General features: G+C 36.9%; 1 protein-coding gene across 1 annotated transcript; it reads left to right on the forward strand.

Moving 5' to 3' along the window:
• The first annotated feature begins 256 nt into the window (after positions 1-256).
• LOC120331739 (RNA-binding protein 24-A-like) lies at positions 257-16331 on the forward strand. Its single transcript, XM_039398879.2, has 5 exons — positions 257-1275; positions 2051-2183; positions 10091-10169; positions 14112-14308; positions 14744-16331. The coding sequence occupies exons 1-5, from the start codon at positions 1015-1017 to the stop codon at positions 14995-14997; spliced, it is 924 nt and encodes a 307-aa protein (XP_039254813.2). The 5' UTR covers positions 257-1014; the 3' UTR covers positions 14998-16331.
• The last annotated feature ends 127 nt before the right edge of the window (positions 16332-16458 follow it).

Here is a 16458-nt window from a genome sequence, read left to right on the forward strand (position 1 = left end):
ATGGCCGTTTTTTAGTCATTTCGATTTTTCATTATCCTCAAATATTTAATATATCTTTTCTTCCGCGACAACTTTAATTATTCCACACGCGTAACTATTTGAATTAACACTAATTTGCAGGTACTAGTGTAATTTGATAGACCTTCATGAAATCTGGAACACATGTGTTGCCCTGAAAAATCAATCACACATGGTTGCTAACTTGCGGCGCCCTTTGTTGTGAAATTTAATTATCTTCATTAAAACTACGCGACGTACACTGAGCTACTATTCAAAGCAGTTCCCGGGAAACACAAACATCGAACATATTTTTTCCCTGTTGGACCTACAAAGATCAAAATTACTACCCAAATTTTTTATTCGACCTCTGCTGCCCTTCCGTTGCGACCAGCTTGCACAAACGGAAACTTGGCAACCCTACACCCAACATCTTCAGCCTTCAACTCGGCGAAACCTCAAATTAGGCCTGTTTCGGTTGATAGTGTTCTAGCTTCATCAAATTTCCTGTTCACCTCAGAGGAGTCAGAAACGCGGAACGCAGCCACTGTGGAGAGTTTAAACAGAAAGCGCAGGGCTAGCCCTTTCCTCGTCAAGCAAGAAACCAACGGAGCATCAATTCCATCTACAAGTGTTTCAACAAATTTAGACAACACGGAAGAAGAAAGCGCAAAGAAGGCTCGGATTATTGCCGAAGCAACAAGTGCTGTCAACCACGTACCGGGTGTAGCTCACAGACAAGCGATTGACCCCACAACGCTCGCTTATTCTGCGGGATCGAGAGGCTTCCTGGTGTTGCCTGGATCCCAGACACCGGGGCTAAGGACGCAGTACATTTTAGGTTCAAACACTGCATTACCAACCGCCAACGGTATAATCCCGTCGGTAGCGACTCAAAACCTTACAGGAGTGCCCCAACCACCTAGCGCCGCAGTTCTCCAACAATTGCAAGCAAACGCTCAAGCTTCAGTTTTATCAGTTGCCGGTCAATCTCCGGGGCAAATAGCCGCACCAATAATGACGAGCGCGGCAACAACGAACTTTTTTGCGAATACTGCACAACCAGTAGGACACCAAGTTATAAATAGTGCAGGAAAACCTGTAAATATGACTTATCACACGCAAAAAGACACAACTTTTACTAAAATATTTGTTGGAGGTTTGCCATATCATACTGACGACGCGTCTCTAAGGAAGTATTTCGAACAATTCGGTGAAATTGATGAAGCGGTTGTTATCACGGATCGAGTATCTTCTTGTTCCAAAGGATATGGATTCGTGAGTACTTGAAATTATTTTCTCAAACTTTTCGATTAACTATGTAATTATGCGCTGTGTAAGGTTGGGATTGGTATACAGCGTATACTATAAAGTAACTTGTTGAAAACGTCCTGCAGTTTGTATAACCAAAGATTGAATTTAACATAGATGTTTAATCCATTCCGACTTTATCACAGTTTAGTTCCGACGCATATATTGTTGAAATTGATGGCATTCCAGAATATCCATTGTGATTGTCATTGATCGAATAGTTTGAACGAATTACTTAGATTACGCGATTATTTTTAGGATTGCCCATTTACGATGAGATCATAGCTTTCAGTAAATCAATTTAGCAGCAATGACAGATGCACTGCATTATAGGGTTTCTCATCGCCACAAACCAATTGCATCATTTTGAATGGATATGTTGAATTAGAATTATACCTCGGCTCTTTTTTTGATGACTGAACCCGAACAAACTCAAAATTCCAAAATCCCGTTTAAAATAAAATTCAACAATGTCGCCGTTGCCTACAAATTGTCAATCCATGAACATACACCCGAATTAATTAACTTTCGATATTCCGCTTAATCATATCTATTGTGGCATAGTGTGTGGTATCGTGTAAAAAATTCAGATGGTCGTGAATAACCAACATCTTTGTATTCACATGTCGAACTAATCGATCAATTTCTGACCTCTATGAATTGAACATTGTTCAGTTCAAAAGAACAACTTGGAATATGCTTTCTATTTTTCATTCCGTGACGTTTCATTTCATTATATCAGGTGACTATGGCCGAAAAAGGAGGAGCTGAACTCGCCTGCAAAGACCCCAATCCTGTGATAGATGGAAGAAAAGCCAACGTTAACCTCGCCTATATTGGTGCCAAACCGAGAGGACAACATGTCACACCAACCAGTAAGACATTTTCCCTATTGCTATACTTACAGAAGTTACTGTGTGGGTGTTATAATTTTTTATGTAAATAATTTTCAAACAAGTGATGAAAAACATATAGTAGTCCTGTATTAAGTGGCGACCGTAAAATCAGAACATATTTTCGGATATATCGTATGAGATTTTATCTTAGTTGAGGCAATTAGCCTTTTAATATGACACTCTCTGGTAGACTTGTATCTGCCCCAGTAGGATACTATGTCAAATCATGCGACAGCTAATTCTTAACCTGTGAATATAATATTAAATTCATTCACTGCATCAATTTTCTTTCCCATCGGATTGTGGTGACGATGCTCTTGTGCCATTATACCTGCCTTCCCATGGGGCTGCGCACACTGTTGATAGCAGAAAAGTCGACCAAGTGCATCTGCTACATTCGTTGAAATGTGATATTCGCGAAACATGGCCCAATGATATCATTAATAGGGACATTCCGTTTGTATTTCGCATGATATGATGCAGCAACATATTAGGACTCTGATCCTCTTGTCAAGTATTGATGTTTTATGAAATGGCTCGGATCAAAAGTGGTTATTCAAGTCGTATTACAGACTAAATGATGTGTTACTACCTTATCAATTTTTTTTATCTCACGCAACCAGCGACACATAAAAATGCCAAGCTGTCGAAAGTATACCGTTATAAATAAGGTTTCCGAACGTAATTTCGCTTTCAAAATAATATTTTGACTAAAAACAGCAACTTGTTTGAGCTTAGGCGAGAAAATGACCACATGTTACCTTAACAGAAAAACCCTATTATCACAAAACTGATGGGAAACATTCGATTCCGATGCGTTAAATTGGTTTTGTAGATGAATTGGTTTATAAAGAAGCGGAATTGTTTATATCGTGCATAGCATATATCGTGTCATCATGAATCTATTCTAGCTCTGTGTATCTGTTGTTTCTACTCCTTCGGATAAGAGTGTTTCAGCTTCAAGCATCAATTACAGATGGCTTGAAAACCCTGTCAAATTGCAGAACCCCGTAAACGGCAAACGAAACTGCTTAAAATATCCAATGAAAGCATGTTTATTGAAAACGTAACTTGGCCTCTTTAATCCTTGCATTGCACGTAGACCGAACGGTTATCTTGGCGTTTGTGAGTTTGGCGAGTCTGCTTGATTAATTATTAAAAGAATATTCTCGCCGCACTTGTAGTGTTAATTCACTAGAGTTACTTGACAGTGGGCACACGCTAACCTTACGCCGGCACTTGACTAATGGAAAAAACGCGAAAAACGCTGGCATACCAAGCTGGCTTCGTGTCGAAATATCACTGAACCGTAAATTACCTTGTCGTTGTTGACAGTATACAAAAAGTTAACAACTTTGCATCTGAGTGATAAGAAATCAAGATCGATTATGATGAGTAAGTTGTTAATTGGGAAACCAAGCGGAACCATTTGAATACATACAAACTGGGACCGTGCCTATACGAACGAGACGTTAACAACTAGACCGATGTCCAAAAGGGATAATTTCGTATGTACCATATAATGATAATCAAATGAAATTGAGTTGGCACCACATGGAGACAAATATCGACCAGTTTTTATAGATTCGGACATTTTCATACATTTTCAATTTATAATGTGGAGGTATTAAACCCACGGGGCTCCAAATTTTAGGTATTTATGTATTGTTAAGTCACGACGAAAATCTAGCACTGTTATGTATTTGTCCCTATTCCTTCCAAATAAGTTTTGATATATGTATATGAAAAACAGGCGATTCGGGTTCCTCTTAGTCTACGTTTCAGCCCACGTCAACTATGTTTGAAATCTAGTACACGGAATAAAGTTTACATAAGCTCTTGTTTTAAACGTTCGTATTAAATCAGGAGCACTCGACGACACTCGTGAAGATGTTATGGTATGCAAACAGAAATTTGGTGTGTATATCGTAAAACTTAATACTATCAATACTACGTAGTACGTATACTTGCTCTTCGCCGTCCCAGTATCAGCCACATCGTAATAACTTTTTATAAGACATTCATATAAACAAACCTAGCCAATTAACGAATTTATATAATGTTGATCAAATCGTACTGATCGATTCGTGTCCTAAGGTTTTGAATATAACGTAACTTCCAGTTACATTTGTCGCGATTTGTAAGGATATACCCCGTAAAGCAACGGAAACATGGCAGCATTAGCGGTTTGGTTAGCATGGGATCCATCCGAAGTAAATCAATTGATTATCGGAATAGTATGGTTGAATAAACAAATTGTATATGTCATTATTCACTGACATGGTTTTGATATTGTTAGTAAAAACTAATCGCTGCGTGTACAAAAAAAACTGACTCACCCCTAAACAAAAAAATTATTGTAAATGAGTTGGTAGAAAAGCTAAATATTGGTATTTTGTTATTCACAGTTGCAAACAATATTCGTTCTACTCCTTTCGCGAGGTATAGTTTACTTCGTATGTGTGCGGGTTATAATACATTGCATACGAGCAAGCGAATAATTGTCAGTACTGGTGGTTCTTGTATTTTACATTTCGGGTATGGCCCACCAGTAATGCCCTTTTAAAAACGTTTCCCCTTTTATCAACCTCATTGCTTCGAATGATAATGTCTGTCGGTCACGGCCGTTAGATTTCGTCATGCTTGATATCCGATCACGGCAAGGAATTGTTTTAGAATAAAAAATGTTTGTTATTTGACTGGCACTACGATGAAGAGAATAAAAGTTGAAAGGTTTATAACTTCTGATCAAATTTAAGTTCGTATTCAAATATTAATTTGTTCGAATAAGGGCTGGAGTCGAACTGAAACAGTGATGCCCTCTTATATTGCTGTTGTAATACTGCTGTGTTAGTTTGATAAGGGACAATAAAACGTCAACAATGACATATTGTGATGTAACAACCAGGGCTCAGGCTTGATCGCGCTTTATACCTTTCCACCATATGGAAACTTTGTGGTTATTTTAAATATAACTAATTTTGGTGGAGTTCCACTGCCAATCAAGCTACCTCTCGTTTGCCATATCAACAATTTCGTTTTGGGTTTTCACCTCTATTTGCACATTTTTGATTCTCTTGGATAGAGCAAAAATGTCGCTTTTGCATGTGAAACATTTCCGCATATATGGCATGTATTGTTAGAACTCAGCACATGGCAGCCCCAATTAACCCTTTATATTTGATCTCTTGTAAGCCACCAGGTATCGTCGTAATCCACAAAAAATATAATATCACATGTATTATATCCCTTCCATTATACCTGTATTCAATTAACCGCACAACTTCGGACGCCAATTCAGTCTTCAATTTTTTATGAGGTTCCTTACTGGAATGTATCTTGATATCAGTAGCCAACTTTACAGATGAGCTTGATGTCATCTTGGTAAGCCGGCCCACCTAAGGAGGGGGCAAGTTTCGTGCCTTCTCGTATTCACATATGAAAAAGTTTTGGAAAAAATTTGGTAGTATGGTAATTCGTGGTTATTGTATTTCATTCCCGGGTTTCGACTCAAGTCAGTATGAATTATTAAATTATTTTAGCCACCGAAAAGTTAACTTCGAGCTGTGGGAATCCCCTGGCGATTGCGATGAAATATTTGTGTAATCAACGTGGTTTGATAGAATCAATTTTACCGATTCTGGGTTAGGTTTGGTACGTTTTGCATCCGGAATTTTTGGTCTATACTTTAGTGACACTCAAATGGTGGTGACAAACGACATTTGATTTTCACTCTGATAACAGTATAGACACCAATGTTTTGTTTTATCTCGGTTTCAACGTTTTCGCGCGAATTATAGCCCATGCTCATGCATATGAAATTTAAACAAGATCCAATCATTTATACATCTGCTTTTCTGATGCAATCTCATGTATATTCTTACTGATATTGACCGCACCATATGTAAATATTCAAGAAGTTGTTCCTCCAGAAAATGCTTTTAGAGCGTCTTGAACAGACTCGCCTATAGTTGAGGTTATTTGAAGCCTATGGACTCAAAATCCGCAGGGGCCTCGATATCCAATATTGAACAAATATTCATTTTCAATTCGTTTTCAAAGTTTGGAGGCGTGTTCCAGAATTAAACAGCTTTAAAATAATTCAAAAGTGGATTTTTTATTTTTTGATCATTTTAAAATACCCTTGTTCCAAATATTTTTATTTCAAACGTCAAAAAATTAAACAAGTTCAAATAAAGTGAATTTTATGAAATAATTAAAATGATATTGATCATGTAGTATAGCTTTATTCGTTCAAATGGTTAATTTTACCACCTAGGCGGTTGATTACAACCGTCTATTGTGGATTTAATGTGTTTTAGGCTCTTGGACGGTACATATAAACTGTACGACTAGTATGAATTCCTTCGATTAGCCCGTTAATATATTACTAGCTGGTTAGTTACATACTGGTTACGTCGTTACACGACGTGGCGACTTCAGTCATACACCACTTCAGCGCATATTTGGCTTCTCTATACCTTGGTCCATGTATTAGGAGGGCGTACTTGTTTGTTTACTGGATTTGTGGCATGTGGGATTCTACGCTTACGCTAAAATGTAGCAGAAAAGAACATTTCACATTTTGAAATTACCTTTCAAAATCATTTTAGGTAGGCTCCATTATCGTGTGGTGATGTTTCTGAAACATAATTAAGACTTCGGCGAATGTTTATACGGCCGTTTCAGAGAAAATTAGGAATCATTTAGTTGCTTCTGCATTACGCTACATAACCTTATAGCATATGTTGAAAATCGTGAGATGATATGCTGATGACTCTTACTTCCCATTAAAATTTTTGCATGTTGTAGTATACATAACACGGGCTAAGTGTCGCAAAAAAATTTCCACCTAGAATAAGAACAATGAATTACTGAAGCAAGGAAACACAATTTTCTTCGTGGCCATCGATAAATTTTACCGCAGTATTGTGTGTAAAATAGTTGGCTTTTAGTAAATTTAGTAGGGTAATCACTTTTCTCTCGCTCAATTTTTATTGCACTAGTAATTTTCCCATTATCATAAGATTCATAACGCTGTAAACGTACTGACATTATTCATGTGTACACTTGAAAATATTTTATATAGCTTTTTTGGTACTGCCGTAGTGTGTGTACCAGGCTAGAGTTTGGCCATAATTTCATTCCGATTTTTCTTACTTTAGTTCTATTACGAGTTCGAGGACCAAGTATTAACCAAGTGAGTATACCCCCTGCCCACGGGTTTCAGCCCCTTTACACACAAAATGAAGTATAGTAGGCGAACGAAATTAGTTACCTCCATAATGGTACACACACTTCTGTAACGCCGTTTTTTTTTCAAGAAAATTCGGTCCTTAAATGATAGATTGTCCCATGCGTGGACGTGGTTGAGTGAGTGACCAGCCAAATTTATGTCATTTTAAACCGTCTTGAATATTAAATACTTTTGATCAGGTTGTTATTACTTTACAATGAATCATTTTAGAAATTGATTTGCCGGTATTGTCGTAAGCGTGGAATCGTTTGATTAAACGATATAACGATCGACTGCAAGGCACCATTTGTCCTTCATCAGCGGCATCCTAATCTTTTAAATGTCCCTTAATTATGCGGCTCCAACCGTTTTCCCAATTACATACATTGTCTCGCGCGACCCAAGAGTATCCGTTTTCAGCGTTTGACTAGGTAACATAATCCGTTTTTAGTTATTCGTTGAAAGAAACAAGCTGGTAAGAAATGTTCGCGCGTTTTCCTGAACTGGTTTATACCGCTTTTTACCTTCGTTGGAAATTCCGCTGAACAATAGATACTGACACAGATTCTCATGAGATGATATTCACTTGCTATTAAACGCGTATATTGACTCGAATTCATCAGTTTCTTTTGTCATCGCTTTATAAGGTTATAAGCTCACAGAGTTCGATCCCGCTCCCACGAATATACCCCTGCTGACACCATTTTCGAAACATAACCGCCACGGTTAATCAATATGGAGGTAAAACGAGTACAAAACTTTTGATGACCAAAAAGTTTTCGTGGGTTTTCAATTTTTTCTGCGCGGGACCGGTACGTGACTGTCTTTAAACATTGACTGTTTATATTTTGTAGACAATGAACGTTCTAATGTTTTTATTAGAACACACGGAGTTGCGTCATAATACGTGGTTGTATTGGGACGAGGCAGGCGTTGATTGTTGCGTCTAGCGAATAACCCTAATTTCAGAATAATGTCACCGTCTTGTCAAATCTTTTTTTTACCTTTACGCTATTCTGTGTTGTACCGGAGATGGTAGAATTTTGTATTCGTTGTCAATCTAATATATGGACATCCAAATCACATCGGGTTCAACGAATTGTTGTATTCATAAAAAAAATTCTTCGGTTGGCCACTTGTACCATTTGCACCAATTCACATGGCGGGACTGGCAGTTGTTTACAAATCTTTCAATATCCGGCTTTTGAATAATTCGACTACACTTCAAATTAAATGAATTGAGCGGAAATGAAAAGTTTTGTTTTGCTTGTACCAGTATACTAGACTCGCGCTGATGCCCATAATCAAGGAATGAATCTCTGGGATCTCGAAAGACCTTTTCATCGAACCAAGACAACCCTTTCGTCGTCCACACAAAGCGCTGTTTTGTCTGTGTGACCGCTAGTCACCGGTATTTAATAGCAGAATATAGAAGCAGTATTTCATTTCCCCTTGTCGATTCAATTATATTGCCGCCACCAGAATTCTATTATGCTGGTTCTTCTATTGTCTGTGTCAGTTTTCAGTTACGCTTTCCCTCTTTTGTCAGTGTTTTGTCCTATACAACGTTCCCATACTACATTTCTACGGTCTTAATGAAATTTGAACCCGGTTTTTGTTCTGTTATGTTTTTGCTATCGTAAGTTTTACACTATTAGAAAATAGTAAAAAAATGACTGAAATTTTATGTTCAATGTAACGAACACGGACAACATAGGGTATGAAATTGTCATGGGAATTTAGTATAAACGAATCTACTCCATATCAAATACATGGCTCAGAAGATAACTTAACTTTGTACAATTTCAAAATGTACTGAGCCTACGTTCTAACTAGACTTTTTATTTATTTCATTGAAGTGCTTTGTACAAAGAACTGACGTTACCGACTCCGTTCTATATAAATGTTAACATCTTTTGACAAGACAACCCACACATGTTCGCGAAATTAATTAAAACCGTCGCTTGGAATATAATGTCACTCAGTTCCGTTCAATTAAGAGTGTTGTAATGTCGATACGCGGGTCAGATCTCCTGTGGTGGAGACACATATCGATTACGTCCATATAACGAGCGATATCCGTCGGTAACTCGCGACTTTTTTATGTTATATGTTATATATTTTCATCATATACTTAACTTGTTTTATTCGTTAATTTTTATGTCATTTGCAATTTCTCATCGAACAAATTTCACATCTGTTTGGGAGAATACTGAACTAGAAGCAAATGAGATACGTCCTTCCAATCAAATTTGTTCCCGTCCCCACGTATTAGTATTATAACAACATTTACTGCGACCACAGAAAAAGATGCTGAATTTAGTTGTACGCCCAACCTTAACGAGTCTGACTTCGCTGGCAGTCCAAGATTAGTCCTATATGCATCCCACGGCGTCGTCGAATTCAGGTGTACGCCAAACCTGAGAGTAGACAAGACAAGAGTCTGTTTCTGGAGCCAACATTACCCATGTTTTTTCCAGCTCTTGTTTTATTTACTCGTTTATTGATGTTTCATGACTTTATGTAATACGTTATATTGATTGATACAAACTAGCGTAGTAGTTGGTCAGTACTCTAAGAAATAAGAATTTATCTTAGCGTACTTTTCACAATGTAAAGGGTAACATTGTCTATTTTTCTGTATTTTCAGATGTTATTGCACGACAAGGTACAACCTACGCGCAGTATATTCAACCTGTTCCTCAGACTTTAGGACAATCGCCTTTTGGGTAAGAACGAATGTGTTTGCTTGATTTTGCTTTTCCAATCAGCACTGCAAAACGGTTATTCTAGGAACATTTATTTAAATAATGCGACAGTATCTTGCGGCTATTTCTGAAATCTGAAGACTTATATTTCGGTTCTTTTAGTTTTAACAATAATATGACCATTTGAATGGTAAATTCAAGACGATAAAGGAAAAATTCACTTTTTCCGACGTTTTACTTGGAAATTCATATCTGGAATAATCACAAAAAATCTATCAAGTTTTGAAGTCATTTTCATTTTTGCAATGTTGTGTATTTATGACAGAAGAGCCTGCTGCCAAATTAATTTACATACCAGCGTTCACTTCCGATTTCTATATATTTTATTTCCTTCCATAACAGATAATTTACGAATTGTAAAATCCGTTGCAGGCCGTGGTAATTGTGCCAGCAAAGGTGATGAAACATGTACGTGAGATATTGATAATAGACGTCGCGTGCGGTGTGTTTTACGCGTTTTTTATTTGTGGTTTTTTTTCTTGTTCTTATTATTACATCATTTTTATTTTCCCTTAAGTTGAATTTATCATCGAAATCTCAATGTTTTGAGATCAGCGATACGAAATGTGGATAGAAATACTGATGTTTATACACAAAACAAAAATACCCTATTTTGTTGAATTTACAAAACAGCTACGTGTTGGCCAAAATAATTGTGGAATAGTAAGCGTTTTTCTTTATTCAAATGGCTGTGTTCATAATGAAAAAACGCACCCATGTCGTACAAATTTGTAACAATTCGGAAATATGATTTCAGTCCTGAAAGTTGCATAAAACAAATTCAGAAAAATCACAATCATGTTGTAATTACTGATATCAAATATTACAACACTATTAATTCCCTAATAACTGGTAATGAAAGAAAGAAGTTACTTGATTCAAAATTTTGCTATTCACTGATTCAATTTCGATGTTAGAGGCTTTTATAACAGCAAATTATCACAGCCACTGATGCCAAATTTTTCTTTGCACTGGCTTGTTTAATATATATCATAATTTGGAAATATATTTGATTTAAACCTGTTTATGAATTATATCCGTACTTGGACATTTGACGCTAAATGATGATAAAATTTGATTATGTTCTATTTTGGTTGAATGACGTGTAAAACATTGTTTTGAATGATTGTGGGAAATTTTCTTCACTTTTTTCGACACTGAAGTTTGGAGATTGGTAGATTTATCATTTAACTTCGCGATTCAAGGGATTTTAGCATGTGTATCCATCGAATACTTCTCAAACTGTGGTTGGCGTTTGTAATAACCTGTTGTTCGATTTCAATGGTGAAAATCATCTTAGAAAATCCTTACTAGGCGAACTTGATTGCCTCTCTTCTGCCCCCTCGTGTTATCTTCGGTTCGTTTTTTGTTTGTTTGCTAAATATCATGCGTGTGCTTGGACGTTGTTGTGTCGTTGAATGTGGGTGATAAAACAACAACATTCATTTTTTTTCATGTTTTGTGATGTCACGTTTTTGCCGTGGAATTATACTGAACTTGCTAATATTCCATCATCACGTTATAATCAGAGCACTCGATACGCATCTAATCGAGTACAGAAAAATCTTAAAAAGTCGAAAAAAAAAAAATTTGAAAAGCATATTCGTATGTTTAAGAAACTCTATATATATGACTAATCTAAGTTTAATTCGATACCAATCGCGGAAAATTTGAGATTAATAGATGCATTTATTCTTAATTTACTAAGTTATATGAACTAAAGGTAGGTTGTGTAATAAGCTACGCCACAGCTTAAATTGAAATCAATTGTCGCTTTTTTAGTCTTCGGACAAGTTCCATTTTCTTTTTTAATATACAAATTATACTTTACTAGTTCGATGGGATCTATGCGAATGATATATTTGGCGATGGATCATCTGCGCTTTTGTGCTTTGTCTCTAGAAGTAATTATGTATGTCGACCTTTAGAACTTTTGGTGTAAGGTTTGAGTATATTCGCATACAATACAACGAATATATATACTGAAATATAACGTCGCTGAAATAGAAACGGCCGGAGTTGCATTTTGCCCAGATTCGTTTCCATGTTTATGGTCGACAATGTCGTGTTTTCACACGAGGACAAGTCTATTCATAACGAGGTATTTTCGATCGTCTGTCAAATAAGATGTGACGAATATTGTTTTCCGAATAGTAAGCATTTAGGTGTCTCTTAATTTCTAAATCATACAGCTGTCAGTAACAAAATAGCTGCATTGGCAGCTGATAACCACTGCAACGCTTTTGTTCTGTCACGATCTTCTGGAATCCCATGGGCATGAAAGCGTGCGCGCACACAGCTGATGTCATCAATCTATCATTGAGTCCAAAAAAGAAATTACAAGCATTCTAGGTATTTGAAAACATGTTAATTAGTGGCCAGGATCTATTTCTAACAACAATGAATGTTTCGATGATCTTTGACCCCAGAAGAATTATTCCAATATTTTACCATTTTCAATATTTTTATGCTTAATTTGGGGATTGCAAACTGTTTATACCCATGGTTTTATTCAAAATATTCAACCTCCCGTCATTTAAAAGTACTGATAGCGTCAATTATTTGACTTATTCCGAAGTTTACAAATATTGCCATACAAGGCGCCATTTCCCACCGTTGCGTAAATATGTCTGTAACAGTCTATTCGTAATTAGATGTCGATAACAACAAACGTCGCAGCGGGCCAAGCTATAATCTTTAATGAAATTGAAATGTTAGCGAACTTTTTTCAATTTTCTTGATCTTCTTAGTGGTAAAAAAAAAATCGACTCAGGCCTTTAATGGTAATTGATTTTGATTGTTATTGATCCTAAGGGATGTATTTGTTTGATGAACCATGAGGGAAGGATAGTCTGTTGTGCGAATTTTATCGTTAACATTTTTCACCCCACGTTCGAAATTTGTTTTTTTACAGATAAACTTTCTCGTAACGGTATAAATATACAAAAATATTTTATCCGAATTTAAATTGCAATATTCCAAAATGAATGCGGTCTTGGAATAACTTCAATAGAAAATGCTATTGTACCCTATGCTTAGAGATTATATATTAGAAAGAATAGACTTTTATGAGTTAAATTACTGATAAAACAGTCCACATTATTTCCGGCGCTGCGGAGTCGAAAATAAAAATTTACAGTCGACTCCGATTTTCTAGTCTGGGTTGAAACAAATTATTTTCTGCAGTTTTGACCCCGAATCCAAGAAAATTGAGAATTTCCAGACTCCGCCGAGAATTCGAAAATACGACTCCAGCAAAATTGTTCGCATCTCATTCGGTGGTTTGTGTGCCCCCGAATATAAAAAAAGACTCCTCATAGTATATTTTGTACTGTTGAAGGTTGATTTTAATTTGAATTTTGTGCTGCTTTGGTTATTGAATAAAATCTATAGCTGACCGAATCAATGGTCATAATATTTAACAATACTTCATGATTATTTTGTTGAAAACCTGGTGGTGTTGGTCGTAGAGCGGGTGCTTTTTTGTTTTTCTCAAACTCGAGATATGCTCGTTGATTGGTGGTTTTATTGAACAAACTCTGGTGTATATTATTAGAACACTCTTCGTGAGGTTTATTTCAATGTCTTTTTTTTTTTATTCGATTGTCATTGCACACGACCATCTGAAGTTTCAAATCATGAGCATAGACATTCTACTATTACGCCCTCATGATGAATAATTTGCAGTGGGCATGTACCAAAGTTTTGACCGGTTTTACTACCGTTCACAAAGCGTTAACCCATCAATGATTTTATCTGTCGTTGTTACCTCTCGGCAGCCTTCCCCTCAAATGAGCTCTTCTTTCGGGCACCCGATTGGTCTAGTCATATGCGAAATTTTATAGACAGCAGAATCCTACACTTCGTTCCTGATAAGTAACATTGTTCTTATTTATGTTACAGAGTATCAGCGCTGTATCCGTATGGTCCCACTGCAGCAACCGCTTATGTCACACCAAGTGGGGTATTAGTACCGGCAGCACATGCGTCCTTTTCTCAACCTACTCAGATTATTGATTACGGTCAACAGTACGCAGCGCAGCTCGCATCATCTTCGCCGTTTGCTCAAGACGTGGCAGCCTCTGTCGGAGCTGGAATGGGTAAGTTGATATATTTAACTCAGTTGGTAGTTTGTAAGTGTACAGTTTCCACTTTTCATGACTGTATTTGTAATTTGGCAATAAGAACACAATCGCGTTCACGAAGTTGTATTTTATAGAAATGAACTTTTGATTTTAAAGTATAATATACGAATACTGTTAACTATATGTGTTGCGGTTATGCAAGATTACCTACCTTTCCCTGCTCTATGCCCTTGCGCAATTGGAACCGTATGCGTCTAACGCAAGGATATAAAAATGGAATAAAAAAAACTATTCAAGTAAAGAGTCTGCTACACACTTGCTATACACTAACACAGATGTATTTCTGTAACGTTTCGTCGTCTATGAGTAGACGTAGCGTAACGTTGTGTTAGTGTGCAGCAATACATGTTGAAATAAATAGAATACTCAAAAATATATTTTGTTTGATAGCACATTACCAAACAGCAGCCGGCGTCCAAGTCCAAGCACCTCATCCTCTTGCCGCCGCCGCCACCCATCCTACCGGTTACACCGCAACATTTCAAACAGCTGGATTAACAGGAGGTTACGGTGCTGCCCCATCAGCATATGCAGCGGTATCCTCACTTCAGCCTCCTCTGGCAGCCACACCAAATGCAGCAGCGTATGCTCACATTACAGCTCAACTTCAGGCTAACGATCGACTTGGTTTGACTAACCAGTGATTAACAGTGCATCTGAAGACAACAAGTAGACATTTCAACGACGGAAGTGTTAGGTAAACTAACAAGGAATTTGTTGCCAGTGACATTTTTGAAAGGGTCAAATGTAGCAGAGGCTACGCGAATAAAAGGCCTTCTTGATACTATTCTGCGACGCCAACTGTGAGAAGCCATGTTTAATTACAAGACTATGATGGTTTATTCAACTCGCCCACTTGTTAGAAAATTATATATATCGCCTGGATGGAAGCTAGTGAGCTTATTAATGACCCATAGCAAAACTCTTTAGTTTGAGTCATAGGTGACGTCAATATAGAATTTTTTGTTTATCTTATTTATTGAATGCTGTTATCATTTTCGCACTGTCTAGAAAGGCCGGGTGTGTTACTTAAGATTTGGGACACTCTGTGATACGTTTTACGTTTGCGCAAGAACACTCTTCATTAAAAATCTTTGAGATTGTAGTCTTAATTTTAAGCATTAAGTAACGTTCCGGTCTTTCTAACAGGGATTATATATAGACTTGATTTTGTTCACATTTTCTTCAGATTTTGCGTCGCCATCAAATTTGTGTAGGGGTTTGTAAATATGTAATATATCTTACTTTTTGAAATATTGTAGATCCTGTGACGTTTTCTCTACACGTCCGTGCGATATTCATCCTTTTTATATTGTGCATGCTTACATAAGTGGCTAGGTATGGCATATACTATATAGGCATTAGAAAAAAATTTAGAGCTCTCTCTAATGCCATCTAATAGAAAAGTCGCAAGTACGTCATACGATTTGTATTCGTTGTTGCAAATAACGTATTTCCTGATTTTTTGGCCACGATATCAGCTTGCCTAAAATTTTATCAAATTGATTGAGTGCTAAACCTCCACTTGGTTTGTGAAAGGATTAATACATTTTAAAATCTACTAGAATGGAGAATTAAGGTGTGCCATTTTGCCCAATATGCTCTAGTCAGTTGGTCTTGTGTAGGCTTTATTTTGTATTCATAACATTAAAGAGAGTGTCAACGGTCAACCGATATCTTGTAATCGGGACACGTTGAGTTTTGTTGTCCTGTATTTTGCATCCTTGCAGCATTTGTAGTACTGAACGATGCACATTATGCAAACCTAAAATACAGCACTGTAATTTTCTTTTTCTCTATCCCATTTTTGTTTGTGATCCGTCCAACTACCTATACAAGGAAATCATGAGCCGTTGCTTGTGCCACTAAACCAGTTTAAAATCGGTTCCCGATTTCCTGACCATATCACTTTAACGTAGAACTATTGTACATGTTTCAAACCAACAAGTGCCATTAAAACCATATTCGAGGCATTGAAGATGTGTGTTTTATATATTGACTGGGACTTCCAAAAAGTGTTCAAGCTTAGTAGACCACGGCTTCGACTAATGCGCAATTAATCTTATTGTCCACAAGTGATACAAGAGAATTGAGGTCAAATGCCG

The sequence above is a fragment of the Styela clava genome, chromosome 6 (assembly GCF_964204865.1).
Source record: "Styela clava chromosome 6, kaStyClav1.hap1.2, whole genome shotgun sequence".
Lineage (NCBI taxonomy): Eukaryota > Metazoa > Chordata > Ascidiacea > Stolidobranchia > Styelidae > Styela > Styela clava.